Source organism: Podarcis cretensis, assembly GCF_951804945.1.
Source record: "Podarcis cretensis genome assembly, chromosome: 3".
In the NCBI taxonomy this organism is placed as follows: domain Eukaryota; kingdom Metazoa; phylum Chordata; class Lepidosauria; order Squamata; family Lacertidae; genus Podarcis; species Podarcis cretensis.
Genome location: NC_137172.1, coordinates 49,641,251 through 49,663,382, shown reverse-complemented (window position 1 = coordinate 49,663,382; position 22,132 = coordinate 49,641,251). Strand labels below are relative to the sequence as shown.

Here is a 22,132-nt window from a genome sequence, read left to right as displayed (position 1 = left end):
GTGTTGTTGTTGTTTTCCCATTTTCGTTATCAGCGTGGTGATCATGGGGCGCGGGAGGCGGGCTTCTCCGCGAGGCTCCCTGTCCTCCCGGCACAGGCTGGACTAGCAGCGGCCTCTACGCCCTGGTCCGGGCCGCGAGCGGTAGAGGGCGCCGCCGGACGCCACGATCGCTCGGGCGGGTCGCTTCTGCCGGCTGGGGATGGTGGGAGGCCGCCTCAGCTGAGAGCCTTATCAGCGCCCAGCAGAAGCAGGAGGGGCCGGGCTGGGCCCCGTTTAGGCGGGCCGCGCTCTATGGGGCAGCGCCGGCGGCGCAGCCTGTGAGGAGGCTCTGCTTTGCTCTCTCCCGCCAGGCGCCGCAGCAAGGAAGAAGCAGCAGCAGGCAGCCGCCACCTCCGCGCGGCCACCGGCCATTTGCTCCATGGCAGGCTTGCTTCCCCGCCTCCCTTTGCTGCTGCTGTGGCGCCAGCAGCGGCGCCGGCGCCTGCACTGCTGGCCCTGGACTCCGGCTCCTCTCCGAGGCGCAGCGGCGGCCGGTGGCGGCGGGTGGGCCGCGTCGCCCTCGGCGGGCAGGTGGCGGGACGCTGCTGTTCCTTCGCTCGGCTCCCTGCGCTCCGCTCCCCGCTCCGCCGCGTCCTCGTGGGCGGCCTCGGCGGGGACCTCGCGGAAGAAGGCGGGCGACCCCTCGGGAGCCGCGCTGCCCCCGGCTGCCGGGCCCGCCGCCGAGGTCTCGGACGCCAAGAGGCTCCTGGCCTTGGCATATCCCGAGCGCTGGAGACTGACAGGTACTTCCTCCTCCTCTGCCGCCCCGGGACCGTCTCCCTGCTCGCCTCCCGGAGGGCTCGGAGGCGCCAAGGGCGCTCCGTGTTACTACCATGCCCTGCCAGGCTTCGCTGGCTTTTCTCTCTGTTTTCTCTTTTTCTCCCACTTCATTCGCCTCCACCCACTAAATGGCTGAGAGTTGAGGTCGTTCTCTTCTACCCCCTGGTTGCACCTTTGCTCCACCCCACAAATGCCCACTATAAAGAACTGACTCTATGCAGCTTTTTATCTCTCCCAAACGCCGGACTTCTGGCGCTTAATCTTTTCTCCCCGCTCCACAGGTCCTACAGTTATGTTCTCTTTCCCTTTCTGACACATCCACAAGGATCTGGTGGTAAATTTTGACGTGCAGGAGCGCATCGTGACAGCCCCTCTAGCCATGCACCCAGGGAGAAGCTGGGTCGATCCACTTCTATATTAGCTGGCCATCCTACAACAGTGAGCTGTCCTCATTCTCTTTCTTCCACCATGGCTGCATACGCATGATGCCTTTAGAGCGCATGCAAAGCACGGTCTGTTCCTCAAAGGTTCCAGATGCTGTAGTTTGGGACGCTTTGCAAAGGGAGGCGGGGAATTCTGTGAGGGGTAAACTACAGTGCTCAGTATTCCTTGAGGGAAAGAATGTGTTCTGAAGATGCTTTAAAAGTATAGCGTGCCACGGGATGAACATCTGAATACTGCATTACTTTTAGTGGAACATACTTCTGTGTGCCCATATTCTGTTCCAAGTGGTGATGCAAAAGTGCATGCTACAAAAATTGGATCAATGCAGAAGTTTTGCCATGCATTACAAGTGGGCAATGTACTCTGCAATATGCTGTAGGAAGGCAGAGAATGTCGGCCCTGTTGTCTAGGCAGCGACATTGTATTGCCTCTCCCCACCTTCAGTGTGAGCAGCACTGGATTTAGGGTGGTGCGGGCAGTTCCCCAGCACAGGGTGCCAAGCCGAGGGGGAACAATAGCAACAACAACAACCTACATTTATACGGGTACCTACTCAAAGCTAGGGGACGTGGGTGGCGCTGTGGATTAAACCACAGAGCCTAGGACTTGCTGATCAGAAGGTCGGCAGTTCAAATCCCCATGATGGGGTGAGCTCCTGTTGCTCGGTCCCTGCTCCTGCCAACCTAGGAGTTCGAAAGCACGTCAAAGTGCAAGTAGATAAATAGGTACCGCTCCGGTGGGAAGGTAAACGGTGTTTCCGTGTGCTGCTCTGGTTCGCCAGAAGTCGCTTAGTCATGCTGGCCACATGACCTGGAAGCTGTACGACGACTCCCTTGGCCAATAAAGCAATATGAGCGCCACAACCCCCAAGTCGGTCACGACTGGACCTAATGGCCAGGCGTCCCTTTACCTGTACTCAAAGCTGAGGGGGCGCAAAATGTCCTTTCTCAGGGTGCCATATTACCAAAGTCTGTCCATGAGTGTCAGTACAACATAATACTGTGTAGCCTGAGTGATTATATCATGCAGTGACATGTTGTTACATGTTATCCTGGATTGGCTATGGACCATCAGGGTTAACTATGAGGAAACCCTTTCAAATGCCACTTTATCTTAATTTATATCTGCTATACAGATTCCCTTTAAATTAGGCACTGTGAAATGCACCTGATGTTAAGCTGATGTCTCATATAAGTATTTCACAAAGTATCCATGTTTATTGTGGACAGAATGCTTCTGAGTACCAGTTTCTGGAAACTCCAGGAGATGGGAGGGCTCTTGTGCTCAGGTTTCTGTGAGGACAGGATGCTAGATTAGATGAGCAGTTGGTCTGAATTCTCCAGTTAGACTGCTAAAATATAAGAAGCTGAAGTATTTTATAAAATGTTAATTTTATAATCCTTGCATCATTTTTTCCCATTTATTAAACAGCTTATATTTTCCCCTAGCTGCTGTTGGCTTTCTGACAGTTTCCAGTGTCATCACAATGTCTGCCCCTTTTTTCTTGGGGAAAGTAATTGATGTCATCTACACAAATCCCACTGGTGAACTTGCTGACAACCTAACCAACCTCTGTGCCTTGCTGAGTGGAATATTTTTATGTGGTGCTGCTGCCAATGCAATCCGTGTCTACCTCATGCAGATTGCAGGTAATGGGAATGAATACCTAAAATGATCTTCTGGTAAATGGAACAAGTGGCTGAAAGAAGCTCCAAAATAATAGTTGCATATTTAAAAGCCAATGGTTAGGGATGGTGGGAGTTGTAAGCCAGAAACACTTGGAGGGCCACAGATTCCCCACCCTTTGGTCTCTGGGTTCCTTTCCTATTATACGAACTGAAAATGTATATGCTCCAGGGTATGAAAACAGCTCTTGGACAGCATCCAGTCTGGAAACCTGCTATCCTCCACTGGAAGGGGTTAGGAACAGTTGGAGGTCTCTCTCCCCTGGGTTCATCCAAGCCAGCCCAAAGGATTGGCGGTTTGGAAGCAGCCAATGTAAGGCCCCCAAACAGGGCATTGTAGGGTGGAAGCAGAGCAGGGCCATTGATGAATCCACGGTCTTTCTGTTGGTGCCAATAAAGGTTTTGCCCAACCCAACTACAGTATAGGTTTTGGAGATTTCAGTAGAACTGCCTTTGCTTTTCACAATGTACAGTACTCTGAAATGCACAATTAAATTTCTTTAGAACATTGTAATAGTATGAATTGCCTTTCCCTGCCTAAATATAATCTTCTTTTCCTAAGTTATGCAAAAACTACTTCATCTTCTAATTGAATATTAATTTTTGATCCAAATATTTAACAATAGCAAACAATACAACCCATATCCTCCCTTCTCCCTATATGCACACACACAAGCACACAAATCTGTCCAAGCACATTTTCTCCTCATTATACAAGATCTTCTGCAAAATGACTTGCAATTAGTGAAGTTGCTAATTTGTTTTTTTTATATGTGAAATCTTTTCAGTGAATTGTCATACTTCTTGACCCTCCTAGGACAAAGAATTGTGAAACGGCTGAGAGCAACAATGTTTTCCTCTCTCTTGAAACAAGAAGTAGCTTTTTTTGACAAAACCAGCACTGGAGAGCTGATTAATCGCTTATCTTCAGACACTGCACTCTTGGGTCGTTCAGTCACCGAAAACCTTTCTGATGGGCTAAGAGCTGGCGCTCAGGCTTCAGTTGCAGTTGGGATGATGGTATGTGCCTCTTGTTTCTTTCTCTGTCTTTCTGTTTATTTCTCTGTCTGTGTGTGTGTGTGTGTGTGTGTGTGTGTATTCTGCCGGCTCAGTGTGTTTAGGATGAGGTTGCAAAGATCAGGAGTCCACTTGTGAAGCTGTTTTGTTTGATACAGGACACATACACTGTACTAAGAATGCCTTTAAATATATCTGGTGATATTTTTTGTTTGTTTGTTAGGTAATTCTACCTTCTATTGTGAATGTGATGCAAATGGATCATGCAACTTGGGTGGGGTTTGAGTCATTTGCCTGTAGTGAGTGATAACAGTTCAGTACGGCTCCAAATGTATCCCTGAACAGCAGGGATTGAAATATTTCCCTTCAGTTGTTCCCCATCTTGCTTGTGAATAATCTATATTTCTTTTTGGAGTGGACAGAATTCATCTGTTGCTGTAGTAGAGTGCAGTGAAATGGGGGGGCGGGGAGCAAAATGTTTAAAGGAAATCTCATTGTGTTAACATGTCTTTAATTTATAGATCTAGCAGTCTATTTAATTGTACTAAAATATTGATTCAAGGTTACTTCTTTTCCTTCTAGTTTTTTGTGTCTCCCAAACTTGCCACATTTGTTCTGAGTGTCGTGCCACCTCTGGCTTTTGTGGCTGTTATTTACGGAAGATATTTACGAAAACTGACTAGAATGACACAGGATTCCCTTGCAGAATCAACACAGGTCAGTTACGACATGTTAAAATAAAAATACTGAAAGTCAGTGTTGAGGTTATATCACTCTGAACTTTGCCATTATTCAGCCATTTCCCACTCGTTCTCAGCTGATAAAGGTTCAGTTAAGGAAAATGAGGTAACATCAGGCATGGATTGTGGAAGATGAAGCAACAGGGATGTTGCAAGCTTTCTATTCCCCTTTTCAAGTGAGAGTGAAGTCCTTTTTTCTTATTATGGTATACAACAGTTTTCTATGTAACTTTTCTATGTGGGTGTCATGGTAGGGTTTGTGTATATTGTCTCTTAACAACGAGGTTAAGCAAATGAAGGCCTGCATCAACATTTTGTGTGGCTGGATCTGCACTGAGCTTGTGTTGTTGGCCTGTTTCAGATGCCATGTTAAACTATAGTTGAAAATAAAGGATGGCTTAATAAAAACAAGCAGCATGTTGGTAAATACTGCTCAGTAGTGCCAGCTTGGCTCATTTGACACCTATACCTGTGGCTTGTTTGGGGAGAAACTTATCAGTGCTGGTTCACACATAATGCAAAACCAGCCTCTGGTTTGCTTCCCTTGTGGGATGGCAAAGCCAGAAGCAGGGGAGGAGCAAAGCAGACACTATTGAGCAGGGGGCATCAGCTCACTACTTGTTCTTGTTAACCTATTTTAAACTATAGCTTAATATGAACTAGGCCAATGTATAACTGCCCTCTGTGGTCTGTGCTACAGTGCTTTTTCCCAAGCCCCATATGGTACTGGGGCTTAGCCTTAGATCATGTTCCAGCTCCCTTTTACACAGGAACACAAAGGGGCAAAAGTTCAGGTATGTCTTTTTTAAACCATGGTATCACATGCTAAATGCTTCTGGCATATGTCTAACACCTTAGTCTAGTACTTAAAAGCAATTAAAGCAATGGTTCCCAACCTTTTTTTGGCCATGCCCCACCTAAGCATCTCTAAAATCCTGGTGGACACCCCCCCCCCGACATACAGTGGCGTAGCGTGGGTTTTCAGCACCCGGGGCAAGGCAAGTAATTTGCGCCCCCTAACCCATGGATTTACGCCCCCTAACCCGTGGATTTGCGCCCCCTAACCCTAACCCCCAGATGTTGTGCCCGGTGCGGCCGGCCCCCCCTGCACCCCCCACGCTATGCCACTGCCGACATATAATTCTTATTATTCAAAAAGTGAATTTCTTTTCATGTGGAGGAAGTCTAAAAGGCCATTCACTGTTAATAACTCATTATTGAATTGCCCCCCTTAAAAATCAAATTGCCCCCCTGTGGGGCGTGTAGCTCATGTTGGGAACCACGGAATTAGAGGGATCACATTTACTATTATTTTGGTTGGGGGCACATGAAATTCAAGCCTCCTGGATTATATATTTTAAATGCTCTATATATTTTAAATGTTAACTGCAGTTAGCAGAAGAACGGATTGGAAATTTGAGAACAGTTCGAGCTTTTGGGCAAGAATTGAAAGAAATGGAGAAATACAGGAGCAAAGTTGACCATGTGTTACAGTTAGCCAAAAAGGAAGCGTTAGCTCGAGCAGGATTCTTTGGAGCAGTAAGTATATGAAGAAGGTGAGGAATCCACAATGTTTCTGTAATGTCTCTGGGTTTCTCTTGAATATTTACACTGCTACTTTGATATAGGCACCTTCATTCTCGGATTTTCCATCTGTAAATAGCGTATCACAACACCCATAGAGAAAATTATTTGCACGTGTAGCTGGGAGTTGCACCTCAGCCCATGTGTCACTTTTTTGTTTTGTTCTGTTCTGTTTACAGAAGCTTGACCAAGGCACTTTTTGGAGACCTCTGCCACTAGCTGCTCTAGAGAATTTCCAATCTACCCTGATCTTAATAGGAACGGGGGGGGGGGGGAGTGGATATCAGAGCTCATTCAGTGGAAATTCAGGATATATGCTGCATGAGTATGGCAGCATTTCCCCTTTAAACTACCTTTCTGCCTGTCGTGAGCTTCCTTGTTCGTGTAATGTAAACAGGGACTACAGGTATACAGTATTTCCTAAGAAAATTGGTTGAAGACATTTACATGGGTTATGTTTTCTTATCTGATAAGAGAAGACGTAGTCCCAGGGTGGGTAGAGCAGGCAATGGATTGGATCATAAGAAGCTGCCTTGTGAGCCAGACAATTGGTCCATCTAACTCTGTGCTTCCTGCACTGACTGGCAGCAGCTCCAGGATTTCAGGCAGGAGCTTTTCTGAGGCATGTCAGGAGACATGTTGGACCTTCTCTGTGCAAGGTAGATGCTCTGCCACTGATCTGTGGTCCTTCTCACCAAACTCTTCCTGCAACAAGTCCAGACAACTTCAAGAAGAATAGACATAGCACTGCAGCGGGGGGAAACAGGGAATCCTTTGCATGCGTGGAAGTGCCTTCTGGGAGCGCAGGGGCTCCTTTGGCTCAAAGTTAATATTTATTTGGCTTTCTTTGGAGACCTTCTGAAAAGTTTGGAAGTACTGAAGATAATAGTTGCAGTCCTAAAGATGCACTCCAAACGTAATAGACTTCATGTACTGAATGCTGTACTGAATGTTGTGTGTCCAGTTGATTCTCTTAGAAGAATGTGATGAAAGAATTTATGCCTTCACTTTTTTAATTTTGGCAATATGGGTACTGAGGATGCTTCCCCCTCCCCCAATACAGTAAATGACTTTATTTTGAGATTTTAGATATATGTTCTCAAACATGAGAGAATTTTAGAAGATGCCGCTATGAAGGTTTGGATTATCTTGGAAGATACGTTACTTTTTCTTTTTCAGACTGGGCTATCTGGGAATTTGATTGTGCTCTCTGTTCTGTACAAAGGAGGATTACTGATGGGCAGTGCCCACATGACTATTGGTGAACTGTCTTCTTTCTTAATGTACGCCTTCTGGGTTGGCATAAGCATTGGAGGTATGGATCATAAAATATATGCTTAAAAATAATAAGTTAGAAATATTATAGGCAAGCTTCAGTTTAGAAGTAGAGACATGATAAGTGTTTATAAAATCATTCATGGTGTTAAGGAAGTGGGTAAAGAATAGTGTTTATCCCTCACCATACCAGAACTTGGGGTTATCCAATGGAACTTATTGGCAGGAAATTCAAGAAAGACAAAGGAAAGCACTTATTTCCATAACACACAAGTAATTTATGGAATTTTGCTGCCACAAAACATGGTGATGGCCACCAGTTGAGACAAATCCATGGAGAATGTGTCTGTCAAGGACTACTAGTCATGTTAACTATATGCAACCTCCATGATCAGACAGAGTATGTTATGGAAACACCAACTGTTGGGGAATAGGAAGAATTGCTCTCACGTCCTGCTAGATGGACGCTCGGCCTGATCCAGCAGGGTGATTCTTTTGAAAAGTCCTTTAAAGTATTCTTTAAAGTATACTTTACTTAAAAGGAAAAAATAGTTTTCCAGTGCTGGTGTACCATATTCAAAAGACAGGGAAAGGCAGTGCCCTCGCAGAATGACTGCTCTCTGCCAAAAACACCCTAGTCTTAAGATTTCAATTTTATTTAAGTGTACTGTACATGCTAGCTATTTAAAATCTCCTGTTTAGAAGCAGGTTGGCAGAGTTTATTCTGTCAAACATGCAAAACTTGTTTTTCAGGCTGAGCAGCCATGAAGCAGTTAGAATAAGGATTTAGGCATGGAGGTTATGTCACTCTATTTCAAGACAAACTACCTGTCCTACATGTTCCTGTTTGTACATAACAATACTTTTTCTTGTTTAGGTTTAAGCTCTTTCTATTCTGAGCTTATGAAAGGATTAGGTGCAGGAGGGCGTCTGTGGGAACTTATGGATCGAAAGCCACAACTTCCTTTTAATGGTAGGTTCTCTGTTTCATAAATGTTTAAGCTGTGGTGTGAGCTCTCTAACCCGGAACACCATCTTACAGCTGAAGTTCCCATCAGGGCTGGTTTTCAGGCATGTATATAGATGACCCGCGGGTCTCTTGCAACTCTATAATTCTGTGACTTGCCCAGGGAAGTTGCTGATTACCTCTAGCCTGACTCTGTATGCTCCTTTTTCCCTTGGTGTGTTTGTTCCATTTAGTGGGGGACTGAAATTCCCTCCACATTTTTTCACAGCTATTTGAACCCCACCTCTAAAAAAAGCGTGGGTTTTCAGTTGCTTTCAGGGAGAGGCAAGAGCAATTCCTGCAAATATATTAATATGTGTGAGTTTTCCTTACTCTAAGACAAGGTGCCTGTGGTTTGTCTTCTGTGTTTCACACTTTAAAAAAAAGCCTTACTGGCTTCTGACTGCAGCCTGCAAAATTCCTAAATTTTCTAGCCATGTTTTCTCTTCCTGCCTGTGCCACATCCCCATAGAAACAACACTATGTGTTTCCATAGGGATCTGGCACAGATGGGAAGAGGATATACTATAGGAAAACATGCAAAAGTCTTGCCAACTGTGATCAGTGAGACCCTTTTCAAAAAGGTAAAAAAACAGAAAATCCTTAGCTATGTTGTGTTTATAGTAAGGGAAGCCACCCACACACAAAATTTGAAGGCATTTTCCCCACCCATGCCTTATGTGTATATTGTCTCTCATCCCTCCAAATATATGAGAAGAATGAACCAAACATATCAGCCCAGCTCTTCTGTTCCTATTGTGTGACCCATTCTCTGTCTTTGGTGCTGCTATTCCCTTGGGAGAAAGTCGGAATAACTACCTAGTCCAGCTAGGCCATGAGCAGAATAAGCCACTGGGGATTTTCAGAATGTGCAAATGCTAAGGTACTTAATTCCCAGAAAGAACACAGCTAAGGCTCATGCCCAATTCCTCTGATCAGACTGGTCCAGGTTGCCTTATAGATAACATTTTAAAATGAGCAAATCTGTAGAACTCTAAGAAGAATCACAGTAGATAACCTGTGCCTCTTATTTTGATTTTTTTGATGGCGCGACTGAATGTAATGCACATAGCTGCATCTTACTTGGACAAATTTTGGGTTCCTCTTCTGTCATAAATGTGTTTATATTACTGCAATTTTAATTTTAATTTTAATTTTAGAGGGAATGGTATTAAACCAGGATGCTTTCAAAGGTGCTCTGGAGTTCAGAAATATCCAGTTTGCATATCCAGCTCGTCCAGAAGCATTGGTTTTTCAGGACTTTACCCTTAGCATCCCATCGGGCTCTGTGATGGCATTGGTCGGCCCAAGTGGCTCTGGCAAATCGACTGTTGTCTCTCTCCTGCTAAGGCTTTATGATCCAATCTCAGGTAAGAATGAGGGTGTACTAGGTCAGCAAGGTGGCGTCCTCCTGGGTCTTCAGACTATTACAAATTATTAAGATCCAGAGCAACCTTATCCAAGACTTCCAAAGCATAGGCAAATAAATGTGATTTTAGTAGGTGACAGGAAGAGACAGTTCCAGTCAGGATACAATTGCCAAGAAGACCATGCATACAGTAACCTGTGTGGCACTTCACTTCTGTGGCACTTAAGCACTCTCTCTGCTATTATTTCTCATTCTCCTGAGCCTCCTATTTCTCCCTCTGTTCCTAGAATATTATCTAACAACCATCTCTTGTTCAAGGAAGCATCACTGTCGATGGTGTTGATGTTCGTCAGTTAAATCCACTCTGGTTCAGGAATAGAATCGGAACAGTAAGTCAGGTAAGAAGAGAAGCACTGATTCTTTGTATATTTATCCTAATTGTTGCACTCCTTGTGAAAGGTAGATTCTTGTTGCAATGCTCCATTTTAAGCTTTGGACAAAAGTTTGAGAACACTTCCTTCTATATTCCTACAGAATATAGGAACACGTCCTTCTATATTCCTATAGAGGGAATAGATGCACTGCTGCACAAAATGTTTAACCACTGCAATTGGTAGCAAATATTAAGACTTCGGATATAAAAAAAATCTCATATAATAATGTTGTATTTTACACGTTAGGAACCAGTTCTTTTCTCATGCTCTATTGCTGAAAACATTGCCTATGGTGCAGAGGACCCTTCTACAGTAACTACTGAAGAAATTGAGAGAGTTGCTGAGATAGCAAATGCTGCTAGTTTTATCCAAAACTTTCCAAACGGATTCCACACTTTAGTGGGGGAGAAAGGTGTTCTTCTTTCAGGTATGACTTCAAACTTTTCAAAATGCACTGTGTAATATATGTGCTTTTAAAATATAATTTTAATTTTGTTAATATCCCAGGGAGGAGCAAAGAGGCCATGATCTCCTCTCCATGGGTCCACATGCTTACACATTTGCTCTGACTGATAATTTGGCTTAGCGTGACAAACAAGGCCACTGTCTGTACTTTATGCATTCTATTTCTCTCTGACCTGACTGTTTACAAGTCTCCCTTTATCCAACCTGCAACTTAGGACAGCACTATATTATAAACAAAGAAACAAATTATTCTTACAGCAGGATAGCTTAGTTGGTTAGAGCATAGTGCTGATAGTGCCAAGGTTACAGGTTCAATCCCCTTAAAGGACAGCTGCATATTTCTTCAAAGCAGGGGGTTGGACTAGATGATCCTCAGGGTCCCTTCCAACTCTATGATTCTACGATTCATTTACATTAAATGATGAAGTGAACCCTAGTCCCCAAAACTTATGCTTTTATAAATTTGTTAATCTCTAAGGCAGTGATGGCCAAACTTGGCCCTCCAGCTGTTTTGGAACTACAACTCCCATCATCCCTAGCTAACAGGACCAGTGGTGAGGTATGATGGGAATTGTAGTCCCAAAACAGCTGGAAGGCCAAGTTTGGCCATCACTGCTGTAAGGCATGGGTAGGCAACCTAAGGCCCAGGGGCTGGATCTGGCCCAATCGCCTTCTAAATCTGGCCCACAGGTGGTCCGGGAATCAGCGTGTTTTTACATGAGTAGAACATGTGCTTTTATTTAAAATGCATCTTTGGGTTATTTGTGGAATTCGTTCATTCCCCCCCTTCAAAATATAGTCTGAGCCCCCACAAGGGCTGAGGGACAGTGGACCGGCCCCCTGCTGAAAAAGTTTGCTGACCCCTGCTCTAAGGTGTCACAAGACTGTTGTTTTTGCTGCAACTCACTCATACAGCTACTCCTCTGGAAAGCTTTAAAATGTAATTCTTCTTGCGGAATTAGTGGAGAGCAATTAATCCTCCTGCGTTTAACTAAGAATTTTCATAAAGAGAAAAAAACAGAAAAAAAATATATTTTAATGTTACATTTTTTAACAGGTGGGCAGAAGCAACGGATTGCAATTGCTCGAGCTCTTCTCAAGGTAAGACAGAAACCAATTGGCTTTTCTCATATCCATATCTTGAAAGAAGAACAAGCGAAAACTTATGTGTCAAATAGACTTTTCTTAACTGAGGTAGTAGGAATAGGAAATGTGTTACAGTTGTGGAATTATATGATGCTTACTATAGAGTCAAATTGCCCAGCGCTACTTTTCCATCTGAAACCTGCTCTACAGGTTTGTCTGGAATAGATTGCTCTTCCAGGAGCAGCATTTTCTCTCTGGGAAGATAGTAATTTTGATTAGGGTGTCAAAGGTGTAGTACCTTTGCTTAGCACTTTAAGAGGGTTAGCTTGCAGGTTACTTTAGAATAATGTAAAATGCCTTCCTGTTTGTTGGTAATAGCTCTTAATTTAGTTAGATACAAACTCCAGTCCCTACATAAAAATAAAAAAAAGTTTGAGAAAAGGACTTTTACAGCAGAATCTTTTTTTTCTAGTATGTGATAAAACATTTTTGTTGTTTTAGTACTGAGTACTAATACATTGCCATTTTTGCAATTGTGTTTTAGAGGAATCTTAATAATCTAGTAGTGCATATTAAAAGCTACCATGTTTACTCCAGTTCATCCTTATACGTAAATATGTATTGTTTATGTCAGCTCTCCAAGGAATTTCAAATTTTTGCATAGAATGACATTGGCATGCTGCTCTTCTGAATGTGTTTGCTTCTTCCATATATTCTTCATGTAATTGAAGCAGCAAACTTAGCTGCTTCATATCTATGCTTATGTAGCAATTCCACCAGAAACCAGTGATAAGTTCATTGTTAATAAAGGTGACCTCATAGTTGCTTTCCACTTGTATAGAGGAAGAGAGATCTGAAGTATTCTCCCTAATGTTCCAGTTATTTTTCCATTGTATGTACATTAACGCAACCTTCAACTAAAAAAAACTGTCAAAGTAAAACCAAGTTCATTTTGTTCTGTAGAATCCAAAAATTCTTCTTCTTGATGAAGCAACAAGGTAAGTAAAACATTTCCCCCCAGAAGTGATCATTTCTTCTCTACTACTGACCTTTTAATAGTTCTATACTACTCACCTTATGCCAGAGCAGGCCATGTATTTTTCCTCAAAGCAGTTTGGAAGGAACTATGACTTGATGTTTCCAACAGTTTCTGACCACATCTGTGGAATGCTTCAGCAAGTCCAGGCCAGGAGATCACAAAAATCAGCACAGGATAAGCTGTGCTCATTTGTACAATGAGAGGAGCTGTCTTTCTTTCTGGGACACTTCTCTCCTACTGGGAAGCTCCCATTCGGATGTGCTCCTTGCATTTTGAAACTTCATTAAAAATAAATTTGATTAAAAATGAACACATTTAATTAAATTTCAGTAGGAACTGATCTGTCAAAAGGTGCTTTGTGTTGCTGAAGACAAAATGGGTTAAGATTATCTTTTCCAATAAATAATGGGATATTATTTTGTCCACAGAATGTGGACTTTGTGAAATAACAATATTTTAAGTGTATTTGTGGCAGATTTTTAAATGAAATGAAAGCAAGCTGGTTAGACAACTAGTCTGTACTAAAGTAATAGCTCTCAGAGTGTAGTGGGGGAATATATCACATCTTTTCCCTTCAATCTATTCCTGAATTAGTGCTTTGGATGCTGAAAATGAATATCTTGTCCAAGAAGCACTAGATCGGCTCATGGAAGGGAGAACTGTCCTCATTATTGCTCATCGTCTGTCCACCATTCAGAATGCTAATTCTGTTGCAGTTCTTGACCAAGGTAGAATTATTGAGTGTGGAAAGCACGAAACACTGCTTGCAAACCCAGATGGACTTTTCAGCAAACTAATGAAGAAACAGTCTTTTATCCAGTCTCCTGAAAGTTTTGCATTAAATGTGAAATCCTGAAAGAAAAATATTTTTTAAAATTATGTATTGAAATGTATCACATTTCCAAGAATTTTAAATTATGTTTCAGTTTATGTACAATAAATGTTATATATATTTTTTCAGCGTGTTTCAAATATTTTAAAACTTGATTGTGCTAAACTTTTTATTCAGAACTACTAACTATATTCTGAAGATACCCAATACAGTACTGAGCTGTTTTCAGGTTGTAAATTCTTTGTATTTTGATTGATGACTATCATATGGATGTTCATTGCTTTTAAGTTATGGCAGCACACAGATTTTTCCATTGTTCGAAATTAAAACAACATTTAGTTCTGAATTTTTTTAAAGTTATGGGGTTGGAAACAGAGATCCATTCATTGAACAAAGTGGATCAGAGCAGAGGGAAAGTTTCACCAGTTCCCTGTTCCCACCATTGACCCTTGCATCCTCCAAATTTGTTCCGGGGAGTTGGAGTACCCTCTGGTACAGCATAAGATGTAGTACAGGAAGCTGAAGGGGGAATCATAGAAAAGCTGCTACTAGTTGGGCTGGAAGACAGAAACGTATGACAGAGAGGGGGGAATTGTGGCTTTCCATATGTTGTTGGACTAAAATTCCTGCCATCCCTAGCCATTGGTCATCCTGGCTAGAACTGATAGGGGTCAAAAGCCCAACAAAATGGGGAAGGCAGAAATTTCATCCTAACCTGTTCAAGTGTTGTTGTTGTTGTTTTTAGAATATTTGCCGACAGGATTTAGACATGTTCTTGAGTGTATCTAAAATTTTCACTCTTCCCAATTGGATAATATTTTTTTAATTAAATCCTGAGGCTAGTAACTGATTAGCCTCTGTCTTCAGTTCTGTCCTGATGCCAACAGGACATTGGATGACAATTTAAACTGCCTTTGTAATCTCTCCTCCACTTTAGGATTGCACTCTAAAAATCATTGTCACTTGCTTAAAAAGCAGAACAAGCCGCATTTAAAACCCAGTGTACATTATCTGTTCCAAAGTGCCCCACCTCCATAAAAAAAAAAAAAAACATTCAAAATAGTCCAGGGCAGGGAAGCATTCACCTGGTACCAAAAAAGTCCGGGGTGGGAAGAGTATTCACTTGGCCCAAAAGTATCTTAATGTAGGCTCATTTCATATAAGGCAGCTTCATTTGTTCATATGTTTATAAAGATATGTTTAAGTCACACAGAATAAAACTGTATAAATAAATAAAACCAGTTTACTGTGCATGGGATTGCAGTCATAGCCACTTTACTATTAACCACCATCTATTATATTGAATCAAAACTGGAAATATGTCATGAAATATAAAATGGGTATAACTTAGCAAACATGTTTATGCTTAGGTGTGTGTTAAATATTGGAAACTTTCATGAGGAAAACTATATTTACTCGGTTGTAAACCTTATTGAATTCCATGGGGTTTAAAGGTAAAGGTAAAGGTACCCCTGCCCATACGGGCCAATCTTGACAGACTCTGGGGTTGTGCGCCCATCTCACTTAAGAGGCCAGGGGCCAGCGCTGTCCGGAGACACTTCCGGGTCACGTGGCCAGCGTGACATCGCTGCTCTGGCGAGCCAGAGCCGCACACGGAAACGCCGTTTACCTTCCCGCTGGTAAGCGGTCCCTATTTATCTACTTGCACCCGGAGGTGCTTTCGAACTGCTAGGTTGGCAGGCGCTGGGACCGAGCAGCGGGAGCGCACCCCGCCGCAGGGATTCGAACCGCCGACCTTTCGATCGGCAAGTCCTAGACACTGAGGCTTTAACCCACAGCGCCACCTGCGTCCTCCATGGGGTTTATTCCCAGGTAAATGGGATTAGGCTTGCAGCCTTAGATTGTCAAAGTAAAGAGAACAAAATTAATAATACTATGCATTCTAAAAACTACAAAAAAAAATAAACAAAAGCATAGGAATTGACTTCTTTGATTTTTAACTGTATTTATTATTAAAATAGACAGGAGTGCCTGGCGTGCAATGGTCCATGGGGTCACAAAGAGTCGGACACGACTAAACGACTAAACAACAACAACATTATTAAAATACTAGTAAACAGTCCTTTTTCTAACTTTGCAAATTTTATCAGATTACATAAAACTGTATACATCACACACTGGTGAAACATAATTGAACTGTCAGTTAACTCACTTCTTGGTTTAGAACTTAATGCATTGCTGCATATTTCAACTTTTGAAAAGGAGCATTTTTAACAAACCTTTAGTCTAATGTAAGAGCCTTTGACAAAGTTCTACGTAATACTGAAAGTGAATTCCACTGCAGCTTTGTAGAATAGCTTGTAAGTAAATGTATTTGGAACTGCTGCCTTTCTGATCAGCTACACAATATTTTAAAGCTTCTTCAAGATGAGAGATTTATTCTTGTTAGAGCATTTCGTAACATACATCTGTAACGTGACAACAGGGAAGTTTTTCAATAATTTCTCATGGATTTAATGCTACAGGTTACCATGTTGCAATGCTTCTCTTTTAACTGCTAATAAGTGAGCTCTGTGTCCAGCTTTCATGCCAAATATTGTCCCCATTCTTACTGATACTACAGTAATGGTTTGCTTCTTTTTCATAGGAATTGTCTTGTTTCAAAAAATCTTATGGGAACCAAATTGTTGGTCTCACCTGAAAGGTGATTTAGATCATGGGTAGGCAACCTAAGGCCCAGGGGCTGGATCTGGCCCAATCGCCTTCTAAATTCGGCCCACAGACGGTCTGGGAATCAGCGTGTTTTTATATGAGTAGAATGTGTCCTTTTATTTAAAATGCATCTCTGGGTTATGTGTGGGGCCTGCCTGGTGTTTTTACATGAGCAGAATGTGTGCTTTTATTTAAAATGCATCTCTGGGTCATTTGTGGGGCATAGGAATTCACTAATCCCCCCCCAAAAAAAATATAGTTTGGCCCCCCACAAGTTCTGAGGGACAGTGGATTGGCCCCCTGCTGGAAAAGTTTGCTGACCACTGATTTAGATGGATGTCAAGTCATCACATGAGTTCATTGTCACCTAGTGTCCAAGGCAGGAAATGTTCAGAGTTGAGAACTATGCAGCTACTTCATGTCCTCACTCAGTCCATTTTCTTCTTTCATCCGAGGTGGACCTCTCAGAACTGTACATATGAACAAAGCAAGTTGAAAATCTAAAAGTCCTCTTTCTATATTAAACAGATGCCATTTCATTTCCATGTTGGGAACAGACATGGTAGGGGAGATAATGAAGGGCATCCAGGACTAGCTCAGCACCTATAAAAGTTTCCATCTCCATATATTTTTGCACCTTATTCAGCTTTATTGGAAACATTATTCCCTCAGAACAGCACTTGTGGTGCCTTCTCCAGGGCCTGTGCCACACACTTGCTGTGGGTTAATTTTGTTATAACCCATTAGTTGGGATTGTCATCTACAGCAGTGTCTGCCTGTCTAATAGTTTTTCACATGTATGTACTGTACAAACGTACAGTGCCTTCTACTGTCTGTAATAGGAAAATGAGATGATCTAGAAGCATTTTGGCCTATGTGAAAGGAATGGGGAAATCAAACCATATTTAGAAGCCATGGTTATCTGCTTTTGAACATGGATACATATTGATCAAAGTACTTCACATAACATGCATTTGCACAGGTATCTCTGAGACAAGCCCTGACCTTTTTCTGTATTTGAGTTCTTGAGATGATTTTATATTGCAGTTTGCAAATAACACTATAAAATCCAACAGTGCTTATTAGGACAACATAGAAGTCTCACAATGTCTTTACTACATTGGCATATAAATAGCAATTAATTCTCACAAATTGAAATACTGCAAGGAGCAAATAATGCTGTCAATTTCAAATCAGCAAACTATAAATTATTACAAAATCTTACTATTATTACTATATTCGAAATCGGGGGGATCTAAATGACAAGCTATTGTACGTAGGCTGCTGCAATGTTTCATAATGACTACACCAACTTCTAAATGGTTTACCTTCAAATGTCCTTAGGAGTAGTGTGCATTGTATGATGTTGCTTACTAGCTTGTAACTTTGAAGTTCATTTCATGCAAGTTTTAACAATGGAGCACAAGAGCACAGCCTCCTAGAACTGCAAACAACTATATAGCTATTACTATCTGTAATTCAGGGGTCTCTGGATGTAACAGTTTTATAATTAAGTAAAGCATTTGACAGTTTAGAGTCTAAAACATGTTTGTCTATCTTCTGTATACCTGACTTCAAGTAAAAAAAAAGTTTTTTTTTCTACATTCTTTGATATTTATTTTTCAACACTATCTGCTTGTCAGTAATATTTTCTATTATGGATTAAAATACATTGATAAACCATGAGCTGTGGTTTTATGTAACTTACCTTTCTTTTTAATGATACCATGCATTTTTGGATCATTATTTTTATTGCTTATTTATATCCTCCTCTCAGGGCAGAACTACACATTTCCAAGGGGCTGCCAAAGATTTGTGTGGCTCCACCCCAGCTCCACATCACTTAACTTTCTTCCATTAAGCAAACCCAGTTTATGACATTACAGGGTACAGGATGTGATACAACATGCCACGGGAGTGAACCCAATAGAGAAATGCCATTTTTTTGGTAACATCACAATGTCTTCCATAATTTGTAGTTTTATCCAGAATGTCAAATTAGGAGTGCTTTTATTTTAAAAAGAAAACACAGAGGCACTAGCACAGGCCCTTACAATGCTATTCTAGAGTGAATCTGCTACCTCTCTCTAAGTCACCAACTTTTCTTCACCCCTTCTTCCTTGATTCTTTGTCTTCCCTCTTCTGCAATCTTTTAACTTTTCCTTATTATTTATTTATTTAATAAATTCTGTACAAGGCTTGATTGTAAAATAAATACAGTAAAATCAAGGGGGGGAATCATAACGATAAAACATACACAAGTAAAAATGCTAAAATAGTTTAAAATTACCCGTTTCAACCCGCTAAATGCACCCACATTCCTCTGATTTGCCTTGCTACTTGCCATGCAAACTTAAGTCTTAGAATGAAGATGTGGGGTATAAAACTTTTAAATAAACTGGTAAGCACAGCGCTGAGAGAACGGACGTTTAAAAATATTCTCGAGTCCCCGCCCGCGAACAAACGCTTTTCATACTACCCACGTGACTCCTCCCTCCGCTTTCTCCCATACGTAAATAACGGAACTTCCCGCCTTTCTGAGCCAATCAGGACGCGAAGAAAAAAAGGGCTCTTCAGCCAATCCCCTTCGTTGTGGGGGCATGGATGACGCAAATCCGACGCGCCAGCAAGCCATGTCAAACGGGGGCGCCCGCAGCGCGCGAGTTCCCTGAGCGCTGCCGCAGCCGCTGTGTTTTGCGAAGCCTTCGGGCTCTTCTTGCTGAGCTCGCGATGTTCCCTTCAACCCCCGGCTCGCCTCACACGGCGGCGGGCGGCGGGTCGGGCCGGAGAGGCCTCCGGAGTGGAAGCCGGAAGGGCCAGCAGGCCTTCGCGACCTCGTCCCTCAGTTCCCCGGCTTTATTCTCGCCGGTGGCCAGGAGGAGCGTCAGTTCTCTGTCTGCGCGGTGAGTGAGGAGGCCGGGCCCGCCCTGCTCAGCCCGGCCGCGGTAGGGAGCCTTCCCTTCCCTGGTCAGGACATTGGCTGCCCGTCTCGCGCGTTGGTTTTCCTCTTGAAGGGCGCCTCGCTGTTTTGTGGGAGGGATTTAAGCGCATCCCGGGACTATGTTTGCTGAGCTGGAGGTGGAATAAAAGGCTGTGTCGCCCTAGGGCAGCAAATCCACTGTTAAAAAAGAACTTGACTTTGTACCAGTGAAGAGGAAATTCACTGCAAATTATGGGATGAACAAATGACTTGATGGGAAGAGATATAAACAAATTGGGATGGAAGCAAGACGAATGCTTAAGTGTCATATAACTGCCGTCTATCAAATTGCATTGGGGATAAACTGCAGTACACCCTACCGTAACTGCCAGAGGGCTGAAAAGTCCTCTCCCAATTCTATTCATGTCCAGAAAGTAGGACAAGAACTGCTGTGGCATAGTGCCCCTGGTTCCCATGCCACAGAGCCAGTTCAGGAGGCTGCCATAGTCAGTGGTATCAGATGCCACAGAGAGGGCAGGAAGCAGGTTGCACTCTTGCTGTTCCACTCTCTGTGAAGGATATCTATGGGGGGGGGGGTTGTAACCAAGGCCAACTCTTGTGTCATGACCATGCCTGGAAACAGATTGAAATGGATCTAAATAATCTGTCATCCAAGAATGCCTGCAGGTGCGCCACCACAGCTTTCTACATCATATGCCCCAAGGAGCCAGCTGTTATGACTGTTTAGTAGTTATTCCAATCCAAGGGGTCCGAGGCCAGTTTCTTTAGGAGTGGTTGCGCCACCATCTTTTTCAAGGCAGCAGGCACCACTACCTTGCACAACAGAAACAATGCAGAAATGAAGTAAAATGTGAGAGCTTCTATAAACTGAAGAAACATTTGGTTGACTAGCTTAAAAAAGGTACACATTTGTTCAAACAATTACAAGAAAATGAAAAATATAATATGGTACTGGAATAAGGCAATTTACTCAATTGAAACTGAAATATTGGAAATGCTTATGACATTACATACATCTTTTTGCTTAGAGGTACACCCACAAAAGTTGTACATCATCCATCAGGAAGTGAAACCATCAACTATGATGTGAAAAGCTTTGGTTCACCTCTGCCAGTAAAGGTTATGGAGGCATTGAGAATGGCTGATGGTAAGTAGTTTAATTCCTTCTAATGTTCTTAGACTAGATAAATGTTTCAGTCAGCATGCAATTAAGTTTGAAATATAAATATGCACTTCCGGTCGGCGCCAGCGCTTAATGGCGGTCCTCCCTTCGATCTCTGGAGGAGGACTGCTTCACGAGTTCGGGTCTGACCGCTACGGCGAAGCGGGGACCCCTAAAATCACAGGCGCGGAAGCCTGTGAACAAGGAGACTCGGTGGGCACCATTTGCGCCCCCCCTTACTGTTAAGGAGCCTTTTTAAAGGCTCCGGAGTGGCATCGGGGGTGCGTGCGGTGCTGAGAGTCGCTACCCAGCCCGTGGAGTGAAGCCGCGTCGCCATAGGCGGAGAGCGCCGATTCCTTCCTGAAATTTGGACTGAAATTGAATACCCGTAAGTAGGATTGGAAACCTTACTGGGACTATAAAAATTTCTTGAAATTTGGCCGAAATCGGGGAAGGTAAATAAAGGAAGTCTGCCTCCCCCGGATTGCATGATTCTTAAAGCAACGGAACTAGAAAGCTGCAATTGAAGGAAAAGTAACTTTGAACTTTTTGAACTGTTTAACTTTGACATTGAACTTTAACTCCCCCCCCCCCAGCAAGCAGGAGCAGGGGGGGAAGAAAAGGGAATTTGGCTTAACCTGCATGAGAGAAAATTTAAGGGAAAAATTTCTGCTGTCTCTGACTCTGGGAACAGACTGCCTGGGTGAAGCACTTTGACAGGGGACTGTCAGATAAGACCTGCTGCAAAGCGGAGACTTTATTGGATATAATTTTTGGGACTCTACAGAAATAACATTGTTTCAATTAGAAGATTGAAAGATTGTTGTTAAAAACTTTTTCCCTCTGAGGGCTTTTGGTTTCTTTGTTTCTTCTGCTTATTGGATATACTGAATTGCTCCCTCTAGAGGGTTGAAAGGTAACAGTTGTAACATAGACTGTCAAAAAACAAGTCACTGGATTTTTCCACTTAAGAGATGTTCCTGTGGGAACGACCTTGGGACATGAGCGGCTCCGCAGAAGAGATAGCAACAAGATCTAAAGCTAAAGCTGCACAAAAGAAAAGGGGCTCAATATCAGGCTTATTGCCAACAGGCGCAGCTGGACAGGAGAAAGGAATAAGTGTATTCATGGATTCAGTGACACAAGCATTACTTAAAATAAATGAATCTTTAGAAAACTTGACAAAGCAGAGCACGGAAAATACCAAACAACTGACAGAACTTACAACAAAATTAGATTTAAATACCAAAAGCATCACATCTAATACAGAAACTATAGATAAATTGGTTCAAGAAAACGCTACAATCCGAAAAATTGCGGAAGAAGCTAAATTTACTGCAGAAACCACACAGGAAAACTTAATACCAGTTTGTAAGAAGCTTGACCAACATGAGGCGGCCTTGTCTTTGTGGGAGATGCAGAGGAAGGAGAGGAATTTAAGACTTAGATTGGTCCCTGAAAGTGAAGGGGACAACCTAGTGGACTTTCTCACAAAAGAACTTTCAGAATTTTGGCAGGTAAACCCAGAGGAAGAAGAATTCAAGATAATAACCGCCTTCAG

General features: G+C 42.7%; 2 protein-coding genes across 3 annotated transcripts in view; both read left to right on the top strand.

Moving 5' to 3' along the window:
- The first annotated feature begins 142 nt into the window (after window positions 1–142).
- On the top strand, window positions 143–15,033 carry ABCB10 (ATP binding cassette subfamily B member 10). The gene is made up of 13 exons (XM_079971056.1): window positions 143–782; window positions 2,712–2,912; window positions 3,766–3,968; window positions 4,548–4,682; window positions 6,098–6,244; window positions 7,469–7,604; window positions 8,442–8,537; window positions 9,731–9,940; window positions 10,258–10,337; window positions 10,620–10,800; window positions 11,896–11,939; window positions 12,888–12,922; window positions 13,558–15,033. The coding sequence occupies exons 1-13, from the start codon at window positions 419–421 to the stop codon at window positions 13,817–13,819; spliced, it is 2,094 nt and encodes a 697-aa protein (XP_079827182.1). The 5' UTR covers window positions 143–418; the 3' UTR covers window positions 13,820–15,033.
- Window positions 15,034–19,110: 4,077 nt separating this feature from the next.
- Window positions 19,111–22,132, top strand: part of NUP133 (nucleoporin 133) — a 33,083-nt gene continuing 30,061 nt past the window's right edge. Inside the window, exons 1-2 of one of the 2 annotated variants that reach the window (XM_079971808.1) lie at window positions 19,111–19,371; window positions 20,438–20,556. In XM_079971808.1, coding sequence (XP_079827934.1) covers window positions 19,199–19,371; window positions 20,438–20,556 — 292 coding nt within the window. In that variant the 5' untranslated portion in view covers window positions 19,111–19,198. The remainder of the gene's footprint in view (window positions 19,372–20,437; window positions 20,557–22,132) is intronic. The other variant, XM_079971809.1, reaches the window with a different exon arrangement.

What these genes read in the sequence shown, in the direction of transcription:
- ABCB10 (XM_079971056.1), top strand. Translation starts at nt 419, where the DNA reads ATGGCAGGCTTGCTTCCCCGCCTCCCTTTGCTGCTGCTGTGGCGCCAG. An exon ending in GGTTGGCATAAGCATTGGAG is followed by an intron (nt 7,605 to 8,441) that starts GTATGGATCATA and finishes TTTCTTGTTTAG; the next exon opens with GTTTAAGCTCTTTCTATTCT. An exon ending in GAAAGGTGTTCTTCTTTCAG is followed by an intron (nt 10,801 to 11,895) that starts GTATGACTTCAA and finishes ATTTTTTAACAG; the next exon opens with GTGGGCAGAAGCAACGGATT.